The 25,872-nt window shown below is 37.2% G+C and overlaps 1 protein-coding gene across 3 annotated transcripts in view; it reads right to left on the reverse strand.

Moving 5' to 3' along the window:
* Positions 1–8,121: 8,121 nt before the first annotated feature.
* Positions 8,122–25,872, reverse strand: part of AUH (AU RNA binding methylglutaconyl-CoA hydratase) — a 76,608-nt gene continuing 58,857 nt past the window's right edge. For 2 of the 3 annotated variants that reach the window (XM_026082918.1, XM_026082916.1), the window contains 4 exons: positions 13,278–13,465; positions 11,181–11,231; positions 9,353–9,400; positions 8,122–8,534 (listed from right to left, as the gene is read on the reverse strand). In XM_026082918.1, coding sequence (XP_025938703.1) covers positions 8,457–8,534; positions 9,353–9,400; positions 11,181–11,231; positions 13,278–13,465 — 365 coding nt within the window. In that variant the 3' untranslated portion in view covers positions 8,122–8,456. Of the gene's footprint in view, positions 8,535–9,352; positions 9,401–11,180; positions 11,232–11,851; positions 11,978–13,277; positions 13,466–25,872 lie in introns of those variants that run through there. The other variant, XR_003256202.1, reaches the window with a different exon arrangement.

Consider the following 25,872-nt stretch of genomic DNA (forward strand, 5'->3'; position numbering starts at 1 on the left):
TGACCTTGTGGGCTGATCTTTCATATAAGCTAACCAGCTTTCTCCTAACAAAGCTAACAAACATAGATAACCAGTAGCAATTGACGTTACTTAAAAAACAAGGATGAATCTTCAAATGTGGAGGAATATGGTGAAGAGCATTTATTTTTACAGGTTTTTCCTCTTTGGTACTTCCTGAAGATGATCATATCTGTGGTGCACTGTAATCATGCTTTTCAACATAAGAATCTGCAAAATTTGAACATGGAATGATCAATCARTAGAAAAAGAAAATGTTAAATGTAAATAGGTAATCATGTTCAGCCCTAAGTCAGCAAGCTGCTTCATTCAGGACTACATTTTGCTTTGTTATTCTGCTTGCAGAAAAAAACAGAGCAATTACTGTGAACTTACTCTGCTATAACCAAACTGCTTTAGGCACACAACTGTATGCACTATACACATGCAGTTGCTGGTCTAAAGAAGGTCTAGATTTAAACTTTCTCTGTTTAACTCACTGGCTGAACATTGAAAAGAGTTGGCACAGATTTTTCTCAGGAAATTCAAACTTAAACAAGCAGAGGAAAAACACTGCAAATGAGATGCTGCTGTGTGCAAAAATTCACCTTTGGGTGAAACTTTAACCCCCAAAAATAAATCTTGTTTGCAGTTCTCCCAAACAGGATTTTCTATTCCACTCTGAAGGTTTAAAGCAGCTGTTAATCATGTACCGTACACAGTACTAAGCAGGAAAGTGTTCAGTTATTTCTGAAACACATTATTTTGAGGCTATATTTGAATCTTCCATATTTATGCAATGAGAGTTATGTCACAAAGTTAATCATTCCCAGGATGCTAGCATTCAGGGCAATGAAAAACTTCTTGTGCAAGCAGTCATTAATCAGTGAGTATAACATTGCATAATGCTTTCTGAACCATGTGTTATGTGATCAGAGTACAAGGCTGCATAATACAGCAAAGTGTTTATGCCATATGCTGACCTTTTCTAAAGCAGAAATGGAGCCATGTGATATGCTGCTCCTGCCAGCAGTTACTTATTGCCAATAATTAAGTTTGATGATACGAAGAATCACAAACTTGTATTGCTTTAGAGCTCTAAAAGGAAGAAGCTTTGAAGTTTTTGGCACTGGGAAGAGTAAAGATGGCCAACTTGGCTTGGATGTGTTACCGTTGTCCATTATAGGCACCACCCATCAAAACTGGAATCAAGTGCCTTGTTCAAGTGGTTACTGGCATTTGTGTAAAGGAAAACATATGCATCGTTACAGGACTGCTTTATTATCCCAAAGAGCACAAAGGTCAAAGGAACAAAGCAGTCAAAAGCATGTTTGGTACCTCAAATCTCAGTACATCACAGTAACATTTGATGTTCTTGAGCAATAACGCTAGTAAGCAGCTATTACTTAATCTCCTACCAGTATTACACAAAAGTATACTTGCGAAATACTTCAGATAAATATGCTGTAATTATACAAAATATGAAAGCTTGTATAGGACAAAATGTTTTTGTAACTTTAAACACACATACCTGCGGAGACATGGTTTTAATGAGCTATTTTAGCAATGGAAATAATGCTTTAGAAGCTTCCATGAACAATCTTAAAACTATGTGCTGCAAGCAGAGTGGACATACGGACATACATTTTATATATTATGTATACACACATACACAAAATGATCCAAATTCTGTCTCGTACACAGTTGCTCTGTGCTTCCCTGTTGGCAGAATGAGGCTGTAGAGCTGGTATAACCAGCTTCATGCGATCGCTTTAGCACAGGGAAACATTTTGGTAGTGTAGCTATGCCACTGCTGCTCCTATACCTGACTTGCCGGGGTTTCTTTTTACCTTACTGAGAGCAGTCTGACTACTTTGGGGAGCTGGTACAGAAAGGGGCAGCCAGATTTGCCTTTCAGTCTTAAAAGGTTCCATAAGTATTAGTATCTGTTAATAGCAATCTAGTTCCATCATGGGACTGCCTACATGTCAGTGGTGGTTAAAGTCATTTCTGATATCCCTTGCTTACTTTAAAGAAGTATTTCTAATCTTAATCAATATTCTTAAAATGTAAAGCTTTCTAGAAGTGCAATCACAGAGGCATGCACCTAAAGCTACATCTATGCAGGGACTGAGGAGACAAAGTTCAAAATTTAGGTTCTCAAAATTCCTGCTTAGCTGTTGAGATTTTGCTTTTCCCTTGCAAGTCACAGTCTTGATGGTATTAGACAATGGCATCACACTGTACCTAAGGTCTTCTAGGACTTACAGACGAAGCCTTCCACAGCTAAGGAGTCTGACTCAGGAGGCACCTTCCCACTTAACAGACACAACTCTCCATAGCATGAAGGAGATGTTGAGGATGAGAGGAAAGCAAGAAGGGGTCTAGTCCTTACTCCTGTATGTATTATGGAAACAGTGCGATACTCACTGGGTGAGGGACTGCAAGATAGACCTTCCCTCTTCAAACCAAGAGGCTAACAGTCATTCTTGCTATGTGTCAGCAAGTTAATTTGAAGAGTAGGTAATTTAAGTAGAAAAGTTTAATCAGGAGTGACTGAAATCGTCCAGTGATCAGGTCACTCTGGTAGGAGTATTAGGTTCAGACCATTTCAGTGAAAGAAGGGAACAAACTGAGTCGCTTTGGTCTTTTGTGAGACTCCAACTATTGACCAATTAGATAAATCAAGGGGTCGCAGCATATCCTTTCCACTTTTCCAAAAAAGGACTGATTTCAGCTCAGTTTTAACAAAGAGGATAAGAACCATGAACTCCAAAGTTTAGGTCTGTAAATCCAAAATGAAGAGAGGAACTTTCTCAAGCACAGATGTAGAAAAGAAAAAGGAGGCCTAAAACACATCCATGTCTTCATTTACCAACCAGTATCTTAGGTAGAACCCTCACCATTATGCTGTTTTCTGTGGATCTTATCCCCTTTCATACATTATATAGATAGCGTAAGAATTATATTTAGATATTACGATCTCTACTAGGGATTAGGGTCTAGAACTCAGATACTGGGTTTTTTGCAGCATCTATGTCCACTTTGTGGAGCTGCTCATAAAGATATCAGAAATGGTTGTGCTGAAGTGGACTGTGACTTAAACATGCAACCTGAAAGCACTGGACAAAACACCTCTTCTATCCATCTCTTCCTACATCCACTGCTTCTTAGACACATGCTCACTGGCTTTCTCCTGCTTTCACCACTACTTTGAAAAGGAGGCTGGCCAGAAGAACACAATTAAAACACTATTCAATATGAATTACAATTTCCGGATTGAATCCTGAGTGATCACAATCTGGAATTACTTATATTTATTTACATAAATAGTTAAGTTACAGCCCAGTTTTTGAAGACAACAGTCCTGGAAGTATGGACTTATCACATGAATAAAAGATGCAGAGTCAAACTCTTTCTACATAAGCATACAGATACATTATTAACATTCATATGTAATGAAAACACAGTCCTCACAACTCTATTATTACAATTTAAATTTCAAACTTTGTCTTTCTAAGCTGCATGAGACAGACACATTTTTTTAAAAGGATTTATACAACTGGCATCAGATTTTTTTTTAACATGCTAGAAAGAATTGAGCCAAAGATGATATCACAAAGTCCCTTATGCTTAAAGGAAAACGTTAAATCAATTACCAATTGCTAGAATAAAGAAAGAACTATCTGCTGTACAAGTTCCTTAAAAAAAAAAAAAAACTCATGTTCTTCTGAAAGTTGCATTATGCAATGAGAAAACTGTAACACGTTCTCATTTCTTTAATGTAAATATGTTATAAAAGCTTTATTAGCATATGCTTTAGAAATTATAATCAAAGAGGAGCAGTCACTAGCCAGAACTTTGAAGAGTTTATAAACACACATATACAGAGTATGCCTTAGAGGGTTAATGTACTATTTTGAACTCAAGAACTGCAATAGGACTTAGCTTTGACACCGAATGTTCACGCCCTTTATAATAAATTCTTTTAACATACTACATATTTCTTCCCATGTGAATGAGTGTCTTTGGAAGAATTATCTACTAGATAAAATTTGAAGATGAAATCTAAGTCTAGACTCAGTAAAAGGGGGGTGGAGACTGATCTTACAATCTATGACAGTTGTTGATTAATGAGCTGCTTATGATTACTGTAGGCCTGTCCAAACTGCAGAAGCAAGTGATACTATAGGACTGGAAAGAATGCGCTATCTGGCATGCTGCACCTTTGCTGAAACTTAGAAATCACTCTGACTTCTGCTGCATTTACTTTGGCCTTGAACTACCATATGCGAATCATGAGATACATAGCATACATATGCGCCTCCTTGCTACTTGACTGCTGTTTCTGCAAGAGATTTTCTGTATTACAGAACTCGTACATCGCAAGTAATGCTACTTGTAACAAACATAATGCGTTCTTTACTGGGTTCAAGGTTTTTGCTGGTATCAATTGAAGTGCTCTTGCACAAACAAATTCAAAACTTCCTGGAGTACAATTGTACTATCACATCCTGAGGGTGTTTGATCTTGTCTGACAGTCTGAACAATTTTATATATATCCTTATGCATGCACACACACATGCATGCATATGCACATGCCTATATATACATATACATATTATAATGGATAATGAATACATTGTATAAACACAATACATTCTGTACAATTAATAAAAATCATCATTCAACTCTATTCCAAGGTTGAAACTGAGTGTGATTTGAACCATGTATTGAATAAAATAAGTACCTTAGCAGTAAATCTTTGGTGATAGMCTGATCATTTCTTATCCATTTAAAAAACTTTTTGGGAACACGTTCAAAACTCCCCTAATTATACTTATAAAACTATAGTGTTCTTAGAAGTGAAAACCCATGCAAGTTCTGAAAACTGCTCCCTGTACCCTGTAATCTGAGCTGCAGACTCAGACAATACAAAAAGCAACAGAAAAAAGACATAAACAGAAAAAGTAGCCTTTGTGATGCCTCAAAATACACAAGAGGAACTTCATTACCTTTTAGCTGAACGCATCTCTCCTTTTGGTTTATCTGTTTGCAATTATTTTCCTTTTTCACATTTTTGGAGACAGCTGTCTTTCTAAAAGTGTGCACAAAAAGAACATCTTAATACAACCACATCATCATCATCACACCTAGAATACAGTATCATCCTCATTAGCCAGTGAACCCCTCTGACTTTTCAGGGGTGTCATTAGGTATAATACTTCAGAGAACAAGGCTAAAATGCCACAAATAAGCCATGAAAGCACATCCTGTTCAATGTATACCACACAAAATAGCAATGGTTTTCAAAGACCTTCTTATCGTAATTCTTCATTATAGTCTCAGTACACACCTTTTCAGGGATCTGYTTACAGGGAAAAGCAATGTAACCAAAAACTAAGCATGATAAATTAAGATGCTTCAAGTACTCCTTTCATTTTGCATCTACAAGCGTTTTTTTTTTTGGTACTGTGACGTCTCACTAGTACTCAACTTCTTACCTTACTTCCCAAGTCTCCCAAACCCAGTCTCCACTAGGATGATTTTATGCCCTCTCGTGTGTTTGAGAAACCACTGATTTTTGGTGCATTCAACAAACTTGGTTATGGTTATATGCATCATAAAAAAACAACTGATAAAGCAGCTGCACATGATATATACTGGTGCTTACTATTTTGAATGCAGCTAGTTAAAAGAGGCCCTGGAAAAGCATAGATATCAACCCTGAAGTAGAACTATGAGCAATTGTCCGCAAACTCACATAAATTTCAACAATTTGACAAATGGCTCTGCAAATCTCAAAGAAATGTTCCACAGGACAACATCTTCAAGTGCTAACTATACCAKTACACAACCTCAAAACAAATAACACACCAAATTTCTTAATAGCAGGTGAAATACTCAAAAGCAACAAACTGACTTAAGTCTTTCAGACAGTTCTGAAAACTTTATTCAGAAATTTAGTAAATTTAGTGAGAACCTACTTCAACAATACCACTGAAAAAACATTAATGTATTCATAGATCMAAAGCTAAAATGATATGGGTCTCATAAATTCACACAGTATTTCTGCATAAAACGAACAATTACAAGGCAATAACAAGTTGTGCTTGCACTTAGACCGTGGAGAGGAAATCAACTCATGGAAAGATCACCTCCTCCACATTCAACTCAATAGTGAAGTGCAGAGGAACCAACCCACTGTTCACCTGAGCTCAGTGGAAGCAGGAGGAGAAGCTGCTTATGCCTGGGAACCATGAAATAACCTTCCAGGGAACCAGCCAGAATCAGGGGACACTTACCCACGAGGTACTGTGGAGAAAAGCATAACTTTACCAGGAACTGGATGTGCAGAGCCTGAACACTTGAAGGATAATTTTCATAATGAGAAGTTATGCTCTGTAAGAGCATTTCTTTCACAGATCCCCCTGTTTTGGAAGCAGAATTCTAATATTGCTATTACTCATGAGCAATGCAGTCATCATAATGTTATTTACTTAATAACAGAGACAATAAGTGCTGGATGCATCTTTCACAAATTATTGTTCCTTTAAAATTGTTTCAATATCATTAACAAGTACCTTTAAAGACTGTCCAACTGGTATGCACTTTGTAATAACATTCAAACTGTTGACTTTAAAGAAGGGACTCAAATTGCCACAACATGACAATGTCTTCTCCTGAGAAAAAGGAATGGAGAGAGTACTATGACAGCAAAATTATTTTCTGAGATCGAAACTAGTTAAAGGCAAGAATCTGCACAGGACGTTGAACAGCACAGTTTTATGCCATAGTATTTAATGACATTCGAATTTTTTAAATAGACATTCCCAGAAGTTACTTAATCAGCGCTTGTTAGAAAACTAGAGGCAGCTCAATAACCAGACTCTATATCAAAGTTATGAAACACAAACCAGTCAGCATAGACTTACTATTTTTTCTCCCATTAAAATAATTATTTCCTACCCAGTAAAAACAAAAATGACATGTTAGCATTTCAAAAATGACCCTCTAGGCTTTATATGACTATCAAAACAAGCACCAGTACTTTATTTGCAAATTATCATGCATGAAATGATCGACTCAGCAAGTTTACCAGTCAACAAAGTGTGTGCTCGACCAGTTATAATCAATTTACATGTAAAGATATGTCTAAATATGAATTTAAATGAGTTCTTGTCATTTCATCTTGATCAGCTGCTTTATCACCACAGATATGGACAGTGATCATAGTTAATGTTGCAGAACCAGCAGAGCGTGCACGAGTTTCATCAGACAACAGTAACCAAACACGAAGGAATTTGTTTCCATGTAAAAAAGATAGCCTCTGACTGCTAAGCCACGTTTATTTTCCAGTCAGGTTAACAAAAATACTTTCTAAGAGGCTATTTCCAGGTATTTGCTGTATATGCCATTACTACAGCAAATATACAGTATGAATCAGAATAGTTTTCTCACCTCATAACCTACTGGATTTCTCTTTCAAAGTATGGAAAGAACCCTGAGGCCTCCACCGAATAAAAAACCTTTCAGTTTTAGCCCTGCTGTACACAAACATTCAGTATTAGAACCCAAAAAAACAGCATTTGGGGGCTGAAGAGAATTCTAGCATTAACAGTGTATTAGTCACATCCCTGCACTGAGAAATCTTTAATGCATCAAAAATTTAAAATTACTGGGTCAAGTGAAATAAAGTTCCTTCACAGCAGACAGCGTTGATTAGATGATATTTTGCAAGAATGTAAGACAAAGCTGAGTTTAACTTACAAGAATGTATAATTAAAGGCTGGCCTCAAAGATGTCTTAATGTAATACAATTAAATGAATATAATGGCAATGATTTCATCAAAAGGACACCATTATGTGCTATTCTCAAAGTTAATTTCATTTTACTTATAAAAGCGCAAGTCAGATAAATAAAGCTTAACATTTTCCAAACAATAATCCTTTTCATTTCCCTTAGCTTTATTAATAAGGTACATATTCAGCTGGAATATTCAAATATAATTTTTGCTGATATACAGAATCATTTATAATGCATATTTGATAAAATTCCCCTTCTTTTTTTTTGGTGTGTAGAAGTCACTTTTATTTTGATAAAATGATACAGTAGACTTACACTTAACATCACATATAGGCTTTATTTATATAAAGAATTTAAAGAGCTTTTTTGTTTGCGGAATGGTAAGTTTCATACATATGAAATTTTAAAAATGCTGCATGAACCTGGGACCTTGCCAATACACAGAGCAACCTTTAGAAACTGTAATGACCATGAATTGACACACACATCTATCTGGGCCCAGTACAGGTATGGACACATTCAAAATGTTGCACCAGTATGATTTGCTTTTACTTTGGTGGTTGCRATATTCCAGGTGCTGATGCAAAGTGCACCTTAGCGGTCCTCCTAGTCGTACATTTACCCCATTGTATTTTAAAGGCATCAGCTTCTTCTATTCTCCCTTGTAGCGAGGAGGTCTCTTCTCCTTAAATGCAAGAAGACCTTCAATTCTATCTTTTGTTGGAATAGTCTACAAAGAGCAGAGTAACATTTTATTATTGACAGCAAAAATAATACCACGAAAAATATTTTCATACAAACCCTAGTTCTTGAATGCATGCAACATGCATCATACAGTCTATAAAGAAATGAAAACTGCAAGGTATATTTAGACATTTGGAAGTGCCAGATCCTTTAAAGGCATAACATAAGGCTGAGAAACAGTCTGGGAGAAGAAAGTATAACTTTCCTCTGAGCAGATGACAATGAAAAAATTCCTAGGGCTTGGCGTTTTGTCTGTTTGTTTTGTTTTTAGGCTATTAATCAGATTGCCATATGCTTTAAATGACTATATCTCCAATGCTGACACTTCTATTTCCAAGATCAAAAATTTGTCTGAACGTCCATGAACATACAAACTCAAAATACTTTATTTGCACATTTTGCTGGCAAAGAGGTTTTTCTTGATTTTCTCACGGTTAGCACACATGCCATTAGTGGCATATAGTAGTGAAGTGTCCTTCACATCATTTCACATTAAACCAAAGCAAAGCAAACGTAAGGCAGTTCTTGGGCTAGATGTATGACAATGTATGGCTGGCTAGGTATAGGGCTGACAGCACTTCATTCCCTTTTCCCGAACAGTCTTGAAAAGAGGATGTTTTTGCCCTAAACTACACCTCCTTCCTTAAACTTCTTATAAAAACAGAGTAAGTAGAAGGAAGGTCTAAATACAACACCAAAATATTTGAAGAAGAAATCACAGAGCAATTTCAAGTCATATTTCTGCATGTGTTTCACAACAGGCTCCAAACAACCCTGCTTTGTGGGGTTTTCTGTATTACATACCTGAGCGTAACAAGCTTCTTCAATTGCTAAACCTGTTACTAAGTCCACCTGAGGAAAAAGAATAAAATACTTTTAAAAGCGTATTTTTGTACACTTAGTATACACTCTGTTTCCTGATAGTAAACTTAAATACTGTGCTGCTATTTGCCAAATACTGGAAAACTTCTGCAAATTCCTTCTACGCTACTTTAACATAGAAATACTTCACTGTCATGTGGTGAGAGTGGTTAGTGATTTCTCTAACAGTTTCCTTATTCCATAATACTGTAACACTGTCAAAAGAATGCATGTTTTTCACTTCAAACCATCTGGACCAAAACCTATTAGCTAGCTGCATGTTTGCAATTATTACAGGGGAAAAAGATGAAGTGAACTGCATGATTATTTAAAAATTGGTTCTGAAACAAGCATCTTCATAACTTAATAAAAAAACTGATGCCATGCTAAAAAGCAAACATAAATTCAAGCTTAAATGTATATAAAAAAGAAAACGAGGCCAGTGGTAATCCTGTATCATCACGCAGATTTGATATTTTTCTTTGTGAGGTGGTCCAAGCAGCTGAAATGGCTGAATTTTCTCCTCACTGCTTCTCCGCCTCTCTTAAGTGTCAGCTATTGCAGGACTTAGCAGCTTTCCAAAAGGCCATTGCAAAGCCTGTGGCTATGCGCTACAAGCRGTGGGCCAAGGGGAGAGAAGCAGTGGCACAGATTCCCGAGGGAATCTCTGCCACGAATAGGCTGAGCAAGCATTTGCCTTGACTGGTTTTGATACAGGAGACCTTGTCTTGGGGACTCAGGATTAAAATAGAGGAGCGTTCAGAGTCCTTTCAACCCTATCTTCCCTAGTCCTACAAACTGACACTCCAGTTCATTATATCTGGTAGTTAGCCAATTCAGCTTGAAGCCTTTTAAACCTTGGGTACCACTTGAATCCCATCATTACTTGCTGTTTGAACTTCATGAACATACTCTTCACACAACAGCATCTGAGTTTGGTCCTCAGGGCAAAAGTCATTGGTGGTGTGCTCTGCTGAACTCAGTTATATCAATGGTTGCTTATGAGACTTAAAAGATCAACCTTAAATTGCACTTGCTGGTTTCAGATTTTGCATGTGACAGGATCCCCTTTCCCTCATCCCTGATTGAACTATACGCTGTCCTGGTGCAAGAATTTATGCACGTGCTTAGCTTTAAATATGAACAGTCCTGCCGAGCTCAGCAAGATGATTCACAAGCCTAAAGTAAAACACATGTCCAGATGTGTTCAGGGCTGGGTCTTAATGAGCTTTAGAGCTAGATCAATAGTGTTCAAGGAGTGGCAATTCAACATCTGAAATCAGATTCCTGGTATAATTTTAACAATAGCCTGTATTAAATTATTAAAAAGCAATAACACGCCTTTTGGTCTTTAACTACTAGTTATTAAAACAACACTGATAGCCTTGACAGACTGCTAAGTATCACTTTGGAGATTTTCTCCTTCCCAGCATTTGAAGTACAATTTATTCATAGTGGTTTACATTTACTTTCTAATATTAATAATTAACAGAGTGCATTACTCTCTGACAGCTATGGGGTTACTAAGCCTTGTTATGGAAATGTCCAAACAGCATCAGCTCTAGTCTCAGGAGTCTGAAATCAATAAACACAGACATAAAAAAAAATTGCATTTAATCTTAAGAAAGAATTTTTAGACAAATAGATTTTGAAAGACTACACATGGAGAAACTAAAAACAGGTCTATGAAAAAAAAAAATCGCTACAGAAGACCTGTTGCCATCCTGACTTCTGCTAACTGTTGTGAGTTATGAGAAGTATAGATCCTTACCTCCATTCCCTGATTGATGGCTAGTTTTGCAACTCTCATTGCTAGTGGTCCCTAAAATGAAATAAAAAGCTGGTTTGCATGTCATTAAATTTTACAAGATTATGCTGTGAAGAGTCTGCACATCAACGCTGTTGTATTGGGGCCCTCTGGACTTTGTACTTTTATTAAATAGATAACAAACAGGTCAAACATCCTAAATTATATGACTATGGTAGGTATTTTCTTCCAAATAGGTATTTTCAATATTGAGAAAAGGTGAAAGAAGCATATAGTTTTTGAAAGAGACAAATCAAAGCAGCACACCGGGTTTATGTTTTAAAGATGCCAGTCACTTCCACTTATGTCAAGATTGCTCAATACCCTCCAAAACAAGGCCTACAGGATATTATAGGGCTTCACGTGATCAATCCTAGTGCATCCCGATTATCATAGAGTGAAGAGACATGAAAAGATGGGAAAATGAAATGAACTGATACAACTTCAAACCTAAAGCATGCGACTGCAAAGCCTGCATTGGGCAAGTAATGACTTGTCTTCTGCAAGCAACTGAGGTAAGAAGGGAGCAGAGGTAGCTCCACACTCCTCCTCTAATATGCCACACAACAGTTTAGTCATATACCTGTCATGGGCATCAGTTTCTGAATATAGACACATTGCTTTAAGGACGTCACCTGCTGCTTTGGGAAAAGGCAAATGCAGTCTCTTCAGTGGTGATACGGCATTGTACTTGCATGAGTTGCCAGGACCTCAGAGCTTTCTGCACATTTCAGAACTGCTTCCAGTGTGAAGCTGCAACTCTAAATCAACATTCCAGAATACAGTGTAAAAATTTTTATTTTATTTTTTATGTTCGTCTTTCTATGACAGTTTTCAGAACACAAATAATCAGTGCTAAATGCCGTATTTCATCTGTAACATTTTCAACTCTGAATAGTAAGTTTTCGCTCTTACACTTGTGATTCAAATAAAGTGGTCTCCTAATTATTTTCTTTAATACTGCTTGCTGTAAATTTGCCACTTGGGAGTCTTCAGCTGAAAAGCAGGTTTATCAAGAGTTCAAAACTCACATTCCTGTTCTGAACAAATAGCTTGCACTCTACGGCAGTAAGGGAACTTGTAGCAATCAGTTATTACAAAGACTCCTGCAAGAGTCACACTTAAATTTCTTACTAAAATTGTTAAGTTCTCACGCATGGGATTTCATTAAATCCCCTTTGCTTACATGTTACCTGGGCAGATGACGACGAACCTGTGTTATAGTCACAGGTCAGAGAAGAAAATAAATATTGAAAAATCTGGGAGTGGAAACATCCACGTGCGTCCAGTCCCACTGGGGATGCAGAAAGAACAGCCAGCTCTGTTCCTGCCACCAGGGTCTCCAGCTCAGTGCCATGAAGGGCCAGGCAATCAATCCCCCTCCCCAGTGGGGAGCTAATTATGATAGTTCACAACGAGGCAAGTAAGAAGGAAAAGGCAATTGCTAAACTCTGAACATTGGCATATGGCTGTCTGAAAACCGTGCCATTTCAACTCTTGTAGTGAAAGACAGAGATAGCATGTCATTCAGAACTATAGAAGAGCACAATTCTTTCATCAGACTTATACACACAGGCGAAAAAGCAAACAGATGGCCCTCCAGTACTAAATGGGTTTTGCTTTAATTTGAAATTACATTTGGCTTTATGTTCTCAAAATCACAGTTACACTGAGATATGTCCACCTTCGTATGGACTTGTCTCTCTTCTGAAGCATTCAGCTGCAACAGAGTAACCTGTTGAGATAACTGCTTTACTAAAAAAAAAAAACAACAACATTTTTTATGTCTGAAACTTGAAAGCCAAAATATGCAATACAAACACAGACCATATCACAACGATACAAGGAGTGATACAGCTTATGTGCTTCACTGTGAAATACTTACCAAGTAACACCACCACATACATGAGCGAGAACACTTCTGATAGCTCTCACCATAACTGGAAGAATAACTTTGTAAGATATAACTTCGTGAGAGTTTTTTCCTTTTTACAGCTGGTTCTTTCTCTGTTTCAATGCTTGTTCACAACTTAAAGCTAAAAGCAAAATAATCGGTGGTACCTGAGGTAAAAATTCTCTTGCAAGAGCTAATGCTCTCCTGTAGGCAGCATCCCCGGCTTCATTCTGTTCTACCACATGGCTGATCAGCCCTATGGATTTTGCTTCCTCGCCGTCTACAATGCGCGCAGAGAAGATTAGCTCCTTTGCCAAAGATACGCCAATTGTGCGAGGCAATCGCTGGGTGCCCCCTATAGTTTGGAAAAAAACAGAAAATGCAAGTATTAGTTTCACGTCCATCTATCTAGAAAAGAAGATGCCTCCTTCAATTTAAGTATTTTCATTTTTTATTAAGCAAACAGTTACGTGGAGATACAGAAATTACCCTATAATATAAAGACATTCTTAAATGCCTTCTTCAGTTTTGAAACTTTATCTAAAATGAAATAAAATTTTCTGCATCTCAGAAAGATACACAAATAATTGAAAAGAGCCAATCTTAAGAAAGAATATGTTTGATTACAGATGGGCTACCATGCTCATAGCAGCCTAATGCTGAAGGAAAACTACTTGCCAGTAAGTGACTGTATCCAAATATTCAGCTTCTTTTTAAGAAGGTGTATATTTTTAAGATATTAATCACCACAATATGAACACTTTTAAAGAACTATACTCTAAGAAACATACTCTCTCTATATATACTCTTTCTATATATACTCTACACTCTAAGAAACTAATGCTCTAAGAAGCACAAAGCTGTAGCCAAAGCTAAAATTTGCATTTCTTAGGGACAAAAAGTATTTTTTCCCCAAAGAACTAAAAATCCACAGTCTCTTCACTCCTTACTTCCAACTTATTGTAGAAATCTAAAGTCTGATTACAAAAATCAGGAAAGGCCGATGACTGGTGTGGATCAGCAGAGAAACGCGGCTACCATTAGTTAGCTATTCTTACTATGTTAAAAAATTCTTTGGCAGATCATCATTTTGAGAAGGTCAACAAGCAGTAACTGCATTAAACAGACATATGAAGACTACTTAGTTATACTGAGAATTAACTAACTTTCCAGAATTAACAAACAATGAGAATGAAAGAATAAGAAGAAAAAACTGAAGAAGTAGACTCAAATCCCAAAAGCAGATACTATTATGAATTAAAATAGTTGAAATGGCCTTTAYGCAGGAGACAGGACTTTGAAACTATACCAGGTCTACTGCTTTGACAGGATCTGAAATAAATATTCATTTTATTTAGACAGTCTAGAAATAGAATTTTTTTTCCAAATAGAGCTACTTCTGCAAGGACATGTTAACATATTAAATCATTAATATATGTGTATATGCAACAGGAATATATACAGAAGATATTCAAGGGGATGTGATAAAAAGCTGAATAAATGTGTGTTCAGTTAATATAAAATAGATTAATTTTCACCAGAAAATGGCAGATTAAACCAGTATTTTATTGAAGCCATTCAGCTCTTTTACTGATGTATTCTTTAAATATGCAAATACATCTCTGAGACAAAATAAACTGACTGGAAACAAATAAAAAGTCTTTATGATTCCGTGATTCAGTTTTCAACTATTATTTATTATGAACTACAAGCTTCAGCACTACTGTATTCCTCTTCATAAAAACAGCTTTGAACACATTACATCATATGAAGATGTAGGAAGTTTGGGGGAGGGGGGGTTCTGCCTTATTTTCTCCAGAATATTACAAAATCATGGTCTCTACCAAAACATGAGATTTTCAAGAACTCAAAAAATATTTACACTCATAATAGTTTAAATAAAATTTGTAGGACAGCAGCATTAGTAAGCACAAACGATGAGGTATTCTCAGTGGTCCTCCCACTGTGCAATGATTTTAGCAAAACCATTGTGATGGTACAAGGACAGGTGGTCACAGCAAGAAGAAGCCTTGTTTGATAGGTCTCCAAGAGCTGTCGGCTCCTGTCACCTTGATAGCAGCCATTCTGTGTCTAGTCTCTCATGTCACAGTGAAATTGCTTACAAAACCGTGAGACCATGGTAAGTCCTTTACTGATAAAATGGTAAAAGTGCTGGAAGCTAAAGGCAGATACTAGAGCCCCTGATGCTGCTGCTAGTTGTGCAGAGGAACTGGTCATACTGCCAGGGGAAAAATCCTGCTAACGGCATCTGTCAGAAAAAACGCAGAATCAAAAGAAAGCCCATATTCTAGGATATTTTTTTTATGAGGAGGAAAAAAAACCCTCCCAAACAAAAGCCCTTTTAAAATACTACCAGACCTGAAGCCTACACCTTCCTCTCAGTCTTGGCTGCCTCACTGGTAGGATTCACAGACAGAGAATGAATTAAGCTCAAGCTATAAACCTTTAAATCACAACTATATGCCAGAAAAAAGGGAGCTGTGTTTTCAAGCATAGCATACTGAGCTGTACCACTACCACCAAACAGAAACATTTATTGGCTTTATCTATTTCTTTTTCTTTTTTTTAATACTGAATATCTTTCCATTTCTCACCCAAAGAAGCTGTCATATCCTAATCAACATCTATCCTTGTACACATTTTAGGTGTACATCAGAACATAGCAGATGTCTATTCTGATCTCTTTAAGAATAGTTTTCTCATAAATGATCCCTTTCACCATAGTAATGGAATCTAGAGAAACATCAGATTTAGCTTTTGATCAAAGAAAGCTATTTGTTCAAATCATAAGACTAAGAGGCTGCATCTACTGATTTCACATCTTCTGTTCCTTCCTTGTTTGCTATGCTTTGTAATTTTTTCTAAACTATCTCCCCTTCCTTTACTGTTTTCTCTCTTCTATTACTGCTTTTACCAGGAAATGTTGAAAACAAGATTTAATTGAGCAACAATATTTCATAACTTTGACCAAACAATGGATATGTTTAAGCATGAAATAGTGTTTATAGATGAAAAAAGTTTTCTTGCCAGTGTCTTAYGCAATAATGATTAAAGAGCAAAAAAGCAGACTATAGTCTATGTTGTTTGGCTGCCTCCCACACTGCAAAGCCATTAAGCAGAGGAGCATGTTCTTTGATTAATATTCACAGAATACAAGCCAACAGTTCACTGCATCAATCACGTATATTCAGTAGTAGGAATAAGACAACTACGCATGCAAAAGCAGTAAGAGTCAATTAATCAAATGCAAACAACACACCAAAATATACGTAGCTACGTACACTTATGAGGAAAACACACAGAGTRCATTGCGGATAGATGTTCTGTTTTGGTAATGCACAAAGAACATATAGTTCCTGCCAGCTACAATCAGAGCTAAAGGAAGTAACACCCAGTCTTCAAAGACATTACTTAAGCAGGGCATTTCATCTAAATGTAGAGAAGAATTTGACGGAAGAAAAGTTGTTTCATCTTCACAAATTTAATGACATGTTATTTCAAGGACTAGCGATCTGGTATTACTCACTGTGTTGATAAAAGTATTTGACACACAGCTGCAATGTAAATGCATTCTTATCTGAAATAGTATATATTCAATGTTGTAATAATGTAAACAGCTTTTTTAGACGACAGTCCAGTCCATGTGAAAAGACACAGCACGTGCAAGACTGCTAACTACTGGTATGAAAACTGTTAACCAATATTTTTGCTCAACAAACAGTTGATTTTGTATGAATATTTATTTAGTGTCAGTAATTCATCAGTTGCAAAATATGTACACAACTGGTTTGGATTAAGGGAATTACGTGAACAATTCCCAAGAGTATATTCAACAAGATGAAGCAACTAGCTTACTGGAAATAGATTCATCATTCTGGCAGAGAGTATCTACACTCGGTAGTTTCTCATAGCTCAAGGCTCTGTCAAAACATATTGGGAAAAATCTTGTTCTGACAAAAAATCCAAACTTGAATTCAGGCATACTCTTGCTGTTTAAGATCAGTAACAATGATTCTTTTTATCCTATCCTTTCTCTCACAAGCTTTGTTTGGTTTACCTTAGACTGGCTTAACCGGCAGGTATCTAGATTTCTCTTTTTAAAGACTACTGTACATTTCTAATATGTTATTAATAACCAGTGGTGAAGCCAAAGTTTGTCAGCTGCAAACTTTCTAATTATTCAAGTCAGGCTRGAAATGGCTTGAACGTATCCTTGCAGTTCTTTCACAGAAAGCTCCAAGGAACAGCAGATTTTTCTCCTTTCCACTGAGACAGGCACAGCAGTATGGGATGCAGAAACCTGCTGTTAACAACATGCAGGCCTCATCAGTAAGCATAGGAGCCCATAAATAAGCTAACACTGGTCAAACGTTATTTTTAAGGCAATGTTTTCAGTCACGTAACTCATATTTGAAAAGTCTGTGCAACAAATGTATTTTATATTTTTAATGTACCCACCATCCGTTGCTGAATTCAGCAATTTTCAAAATATTACACTTTCTAAAAGCTATCAAGACAACATTTAACATCAAATCTCCAGCTGAGCGTTTACCAGATTATGCCTTGATCCTACAGAGCTGTACATAGGGTAGCTAACTTAAATCCAGGTATAAATCCTTATGGGATCAGCCATCCCAAATCCTTTCATAACAGAAAACATACAGGGCCTTTCACCGGCACCAAGGCTAATCACTGCAAACAGCTTAGTCTGGAGAGACGTCAACAAGGATGCAAGTGGGAGGGTGAAAAGGGAGCAGGAAGGAAAGAAACAACGCGGCCTCTGCAACGAGGAGAAAGAATGGAGCCAACGAGAGAAGTCAGTGGGCTCAACCTCCGTTGGGTCTGGCCACAGCAGTAGTTTTCCTGGAAAAAATGCGGAGCCCCTTAGCGCACTACCAAGCCCACCTGAGACCAACTCCGAAGCTCTCTTCAGCTTGAAAATTGCCAATTTAGTTCGCACATCTTTGCTTTTTGCAATCCATTTTATTCATATTCATGTAGTAAGTACATATGTAGATTGCTTTATTTAAAAACATATCTGAAAAACGTCTAGAATATATCAGAGCTCCACGCGTGGGTGGCTTGAAGGTAGCAGCTTGAATCAGTAGACTGCAGTGCTTGGCTGGGGGATGCAGGATGTGCTTACGATTCATAAGGCAAAGTGTAAATATACTTTCAAAATTCACTAGTAGTTAAATAACCACAGCTTTGGTACAGAAAGATGAAATGGTGTGGGTAATTTAGAAAAACTGACTTCCTTTCTGAAGAGGTAATCCTCTTGCAAATTGAGGAAGACTAAAAATGGTTTCTCTGCGGACAGCTGCTTATATGAAACAAATGGAACCAAAAAACAAACCGAAGACCCTGTATTTAAAAAAAACAAAAAAACAAAAAAACTCAACTTCGAAAGGAGCTCTACATGAAAGGTACTTCACATTTCCTTCACAATTATTGTACAAGCAGCTGTACAGCCAGACTGATAGCACTGCATAGTCTCCAAGGTCAAACCAACACTGCTTGACAAGCGCAGCCCTGAACTACAACACACGGACTCCCAGCACCTAAGGTATTAGCCATGCACACACTGACAATCTGCTATATCATTTTGCATTGAAATTTTCTGAGAAAGAAAAGAGAGTCATCCGTCTACTTAAACATACACAAATGCAACAAATAGGAGCACACGTGGATATTCAGCAACGCCAAACACTTCCCTATTACGCTGGATGGAAAATTGTTCCTATTGTCCTTCAGGAGCACAATGACAGTGAACTTAAATGAAACTCCAAAGTACAGATACATTAAAACATAACTCACTTCATTGCAGATAGAAATTAATGGCCCAAGAGAAGGCATTTTCCCATTTCAAAATTACACCCGCACATTTATGAAGTCATTACTCAGCTGTAACAACAGGTAGGAGGACTACACCAGTACTACTCTTTATGATCATACTTTACAAATCATGTGGGCTTTATGAGTAATATTAGGTTTAAAAAATAAAAGTTTTTTTGACTTGTATTTGAAATAAATAATTTCATAGACTATGTTCTTACAGTTTTGGATTGGTTATGGCAGCTACAGTTTGATTCATATGAAAATCGGGACAAAAAACAGATATGAAAAAAAATCGTAATTATTTTAGGGCAAGAGAAATGCAGAAAAGTGGATTACCACAAAGGTATTCTATTTGTATTTACATTTCAAATGAGATCACACTCCAAAATCAGGACAATTACTTTTTGTTTTTAATGGCTACAAGCAAAAAGAAGAAACAACAAGCAAAGTATGAATCAGACTATTATATCTGAAGTCTTCACTGTTTATGGACAAGTAACTTGAACACTTTCCTCACTTTCAGCACTCTTCATATAGAAATCTACTATTTCATCCTTCCACACAGCAAAAGCAATCCCTCACTCTGTCAATCCCCTAACCAAGAAAAAAAGAGATTATTTCTTCTCCCACCCTGACTACTGTCCTATTTATATGTCCTTGATTTCTTCACTATGAAATCCATCTGCTTTCAACTGTCCCAAAGAAATGAATTTTTAAGAATATACCCCCGATAATACTCATCCCTGGAATTCTCTGACTTGAGCAGTACTAAAGGAAGAAGAATCAGTGGCAAATTTAGAACAGGAGTCCAGGGAAAACAGCAAAGACAATGAGACTGCAGTAGGACATAGCATGGCCTGGTTCAGCAGTCAAATCCCAAGAAGGTAGCTTTATCTCCACAGATAAATATATGCAGAAAAAAAAATGTATATTTAGAGTAAGCATATTTTTCACCTCAAGTAGGATGTCTTCCCAGATGAAGCAGCCATACTGCTACAGCTACACTGCATCTAATGCCTAGGCTACCCTATTTAAAAAGAGATTGCACATGTCTACAACAACATTTTGCAGTGCGTTGGAAATACCACCTCTGTCAAAAATTGGCCAAATCCTTCAAAGCTGGTGTGCATTATTCTAGAATGATTTTCAATGCAAAAAGCAACCTCTTTGGTAAATCAGAAACTTAATTCTGAGATACTTAGTCTGATATTCATAGATACTCCTAACTTTTTTAGCTTGATCTGTTTAATTTTGTTTTGCTAGCTAGGAGTGCCAGAATGGTGTTCTGTTCTTTTTATTCTCCAAAGAGTGATCCTTSTATTTGTTATTTTATAGTAATAGTTGAAGAAATAATCACAGTTGTTATTAAAAACTCCGTAATTCACAGGCATGAATAATTAAAAATTATTATTTTTATTTGTGCCTGTTGATCTATATTCTGAATGTTACATTATTTGCTACTTCTTGTAAGCATATGTCTATCTGCAAGAGTAATTACAACTTATATTAGAAATTACCAATTAAAATAAATCCATCATAAATGTAAATAAAATATAAACATGCATTCAGTGTATGTTATGGGATATTCTATATATGCTAATTTTGAGCAGTTGGATATTTATATGCCCAGCTTGAGACAAATGAAGGCTAGTTTTTTCAGAGGCACCAAGCATCTGCAGCCTTAGTGACTTCAGCTGCAGCTTTTCATGCTCAATACTTCTAAAATATTAGGACTTGTATCAAAGTGGGTATCAAGATACTAAAAACAGTGAACTGACACCTGAAAAATTGCACTTCAGGCGATATGGACCTATCAGGTTAAAAGTCTGTGACACAGGCTGGAATAGAAGCTACTTCTTCCAAGTCAGGATCATCCTTTAAAGACTCTATAGAGAACATCTTTATTCACTGTACAAATACGCTTCAGTCACTACTCTGCTGCTGAAAGTGGGAATCTTCTAGACTATACACAAGACCAAGTACTCAAAGACGGAAAGGTTAAAAAAACAAACAAAAGCAATCGGAAGAAGATCCAGTTTGTTCATTTATTCATGTTCCTATCAGGAAAGCACATCTCATCATTATCTTGGACTGATACTTGGTCCCATGTATTGCTGTTCAGGATCAACTGAGAAAGGGTAGGCAGGACCAGCACATTATTTTGAGGAGTAATACTATTAAAAGTTCTGACAACAGATGGTACATTTAAAACTGTCTTTTCTTCCCAGAATCCTGACTGATAAATATTATTTCATTTAATTCACATTGTTAACATTTTAAGAATCAGAGTTTTAAAAAACACATAACAGTCCAAAATCATTTAAAAGTTTCATTTTAATTTGTATATACTTGCATATAAAGGCATAGAACATCTTTAAATGTACATGGGATAAATGTTCTGCTAGGACAGCTCCTGTGCAACAGTGAACCTACCCCAGTAAGTGCAAACTGGGTGTTTTAACCTTTTACTGTTTGGGATTACTCAGATGTTTTTCCTTAACAGAAAACTACAGCTCCTCCATTAGCTTCTTAATCTGCAGCACCTTCTACCCAGTTTACAATTCCGGAAAAAAAAGAAAAGCCATTAACCGACAGGAAATTAATCCAGAACGAGCTCAAACAAATTATTCCCAGGCTACAGTTGTCAGGCTGCTACAACACTAAACGAAAGGGATTACATTAAGTAAGGACCTCTTTTACTCATCTCACCTGCTACTGTGACACAGTAATGCAGACCTGAAGTCCCTGCCTAGTTCACAGTATGGAAGGCAAAAGGGACGTATGTAACAAGAAGTCTTTCCCTGAATATAGACATTAGGTAGTGCTAATTATACTCTTCTGCCATCTAACCTTACACAGATGAGTTGGTGTTCATGGACCTTTACAGTTTTAAGGATCAAAGCAAATAGATACCATTTTTATTCTCCTTACATCCTACATCCAAATTTCAGGAGGAGAGGTGGTTGGGGATATATAAGCAGGAGGTAATGAAGGAATGAATTTATATCAGCACAAAGAGCTGGGATAGCAGCAGGGAACACTATACTTGTTAAAAATATATAGATACTTTTGAAGTAGCAGAAGTCATTAAGAATAGTTTATAACAAACATTAGGAATCTGCAAGATAGAGAGCACCACATTTATAGCCTTTCCACTCACTTCTCACTAGCTGGCCTCACCCTGCTCTTCAGGCAAGACTGTTCTGCTGTTCTGCTGAAGGCTGCATGCTTCTACGTGTGGTATAGTCTGGTTACTGCTCCTAGTTCTGCATCTCTTAAAGCACTCTCATGTGGAGATCCTTTGACCCTCTTTTTGGCAGCAATCTACCTCCTCTAAGTTGAAGGATCCATACTAGAACTCTCCCAAGTCCCCAGTGGCTTGGAAATGTTTTTCTGGAGCCTGAGCGCTTCAAGAGCTCTACTTTCTGCTTAAGTCCTTCCAGAGAACATATGGTGTATGAACAAGAAACTCATCCATAGCGAAAGAATTTCTTTCATAAAGGATAATTTAGCCTTGAAATCCAGGGAGAATCATGGACCTTTAGAAGACACAAAGACATCCTGAATGAAACCCCTCCTAGGCTCAATCTGCCTGCAACTCTCGGAATTCGAGCAACATGCATAAACCTACCTCACCATGTTGACCTTAGTCTCCATTCTCTTTTTTCCTCAAAGAAGCCACTACTTTTTTTAAATCATCCCCACCTCTCTCTCTTTTTCCACATGTTTCAGCCTGACAACTGGCAGCCCTCCCTTCAACAGCCAGCCCTCTCTGTAGCATTTATTGTTCTGGCAAAGGGACCATTGAAACGGATCTCAGAAATTACAGCTCTTTATCACTCTTCCATTGGTAATCCTCTCCAAACAGGGCTACAGCTTATTATGCACACACGATATAAGTCTACACTGCAAAGCGTAGGTGTTTTGTGGAGACATCCAATGGAACAGCAACAGCAGGATAAGCTTGCAATGTGCTTGCATGGCCCTCATGCTTTGTATATTCTAAAATCTACATGTGATTCGAGACAGTCCATATTGCTCTCTCTCATCTGGTTGCCTGCTTATGCACCTTTATTTCCTTGTTTGTTTGCTTTTGCAAGAGCCTAAAAAACCTTTTCTGGTCAAGCAAAATAGGCCTCCTTACTGGTTCATAATGGGACAGAGGGCTAGGAGCATACCTTGGAGCTCAAGGTTCAAACCCCACAGAGAACACTCCCTCCTGGCTTATTATATAGCTGATACTCAGGGCACGCAGAAAAGGAAGATAAGGTTTGGGGCGAAAGAACTTTTATAGGGTAAAAACTCTGAGAACCTGAGTGTAGGGAATAACCCTGCAGTTGCAGAAACCTGGAAGAGACAACTACAACTGGAAGCAGTGTTTCCAGTGACCCTGAACAAAGCTCCTGAGGTTCTGCTTTTTGTGGCAAGAGCATCATTACAGTTCCTAGAAAGGAGGCAAAGGAGGGCTTCCTCTAGCCTCAGTTCTCTCCTAGAAAAAGTCTTGGGACCAACCGAATTCTGGTAGGCTGATAAATACATTTTAGGTCCCAGGTAATTAAAAAAGCCAAGCCCACAGCCTGATTCTAAGAGAAATGGAGAATTTCACTCCATTCATAATGAACTAACAAATATCTACCCCTTCTGGCTGGTATTGATTATATTAGTATATTGAGTTAAAAGATCAAAATTAAACCAACTTCCTTGATCCTCTTTTAGTTYGGCTAATTTAAATTTCAGTGTAGTCATTCACATTTCTTGAGTCCCAAGCACAAAATAAAGCTGCTATTTTGTTAAAAAAAAATTGCCAGACTAGGCTTCTGAGTGACTGAATTCTGTATCTATTTCCTTAAAACATACATATCCATGTCAGGTATAATATAGCCTGTGTTGCTCTTTTCTTTATGATTTCACAAAACTTCCACAATGAGAATGAGCTGTCTAGAGAAAACTCAGATACAAGGCATGTAAGTCATCCAATTAACACTGGTTTCTCAGATCTCAGATTCACATTAAAATGTGAAGAACATTAATATAAAGTTCTTGCATAACAAAAGATTAAAAGGTTTTGGGGCAATTTTTACAACACGCTTGCTTTTTATTATGTTTGACAAGGGTGGGGTGGATCCATCTGGGGGGGATAACCAGAACACAGATGGTGAAAAACTGAGGCAAAGAAGGAAGGACAGGAATCTAGTATTTCTGCATTTTAGAGTTTTGTAATAGTTGGCTTAGATAAGCCTACAGGGCCAGAGAGGTTCTGTGACATAATTAAGGAAACAATATTTCATAAATCATTTTGTCCAACTTGTTTTGTGGTGAACTTGTGCATCTGCTCTTTTAAGGTAGACTACACAATTGCCACTTCATTTCCTGAATTTCTCAGAAATTGATGAAAAATATCAACAGTCATACAGTGAATTAACTATAGGCTTAACAAGCTATTTTGCTTACTACCAAAATATAGTCATAACTGAAAATGAAATGGAAGTGGCCTCTATATTCTTACTCACTGATGACGGCTCTCAAAATAGGTAAACTATTCAGTTAAAAACTGAGTTAAACTATTCATACCTGTGCAAATGATGTATTTTAATGTGCTTCAAATTTCATGTTGAACATGAGTAGAATGGATCTGATTTTTTGTATTACCTTGGTCTGACAGATAGCTCCCACTTACTTCAAGGTCTTCAACCATGTACCGGCTGAAAAGGGGGCCACAGTAAAGCACCAACCTGTGCTTCAACTTCAGAGAAGTGTCATGTTTCACTCCTCCTATACACTATCCTTGAGAGTTCACAAGTGGAATGATGACAAGCATACAGTATAATCAAGATATTAAAGTTTGTCTTTATTATTTACAGTATAAATGATCCATGGCTGTATTTTACATGAGTATCCTAAGTTTAGTTACTGAACTTCTGGAAGAAATCATTTTGGTTATCTTTATGGCATAATCTTTTTTTTTTTTTTAATGTTCATCTGCTATTTTATCTCTGTAAGGTTAAGACTGGTCTCACCCTACCTTTTATCATGACACTCTTGTAGGTGGCAGCATGAACATTCCTCATAGAGGAATATTAAAGCAGCCGTATGAGATGTTTCTTCCTTGATCATCATTGCTTGCTATTCCAATTTGTTACATTACTTATAGTTTACTGTAGAGTGATTCTCCATGAGAAGTTTATTTAATTACAGGCTTTTTTTAGAGTTCAGTTTCAGGCCCATATTATTAAGAATTAAATAACAGTTTGGCATCTCTTTTAATACTGAGAAGACTATAAATTCAGTTTTATCTGCTTCCCAAAGCCACTTACAGCTTCCTAATTTTGCTGTTGCCTGGCTTCAGCATGAGTTCTGGAAGTCCAAAAAGATGACTGGTCTAAAGCCAGTGGGAAAAAACTGAATATTCACATAACTAAGTAGAACTTCACACAACCTGGTTCAATTCCTCTCTTCCTTTGGGACTCCAAAAGAGGTCCGCGCCAACAAGGAACTATATATCGGCAAAGGAGTATTTATGACCACTGGCTATTTACGATTTGAATGCAGTCCTTTAATTCCACCTGAGCAGTAAAACCTGTGAGCTCACCTGCACAGACAGGACAGGTAGTTCGTGCTCCGCTTGGAATTAACAGAGCTCTTTCTTCATTCACTTTGCAAATGGGCACAACTTTGACCATCTGCTTGAAGAATTTATCACCTTCCTCTGTTGTCATCATTGCTTTCTGCTTTGTAATTACAGAATCACAGAATTGCTGAGGTTGGAAGGGACCTCTGGAGTTCAYCTAGTCCAACCCCCCTGCTCAAGCAGGGTCACCTACAGCACATTGCACAGGATTGCATCCAGGCGGCTTTTGAATATCTCCAGAGAAGGAGACTCCACAACCTCTCTGGGCAACCTGT

This window comes from Apteryx rowi, unplaced genomic scaffold, assembly GCF_003343035.1.
Source record: "Apteryx rowi isolate R43461 unplaced genomic scaffold, aptRow1 scaffold_598, whole genome shotgun sequence".
Taxonomy (NCBI): domain Eukaryota; kingdom Metazoa; phylum Chordata; class Aves; order Apterygiformes; family Apterygidae; genus Apteryx; species Apteryx rowi.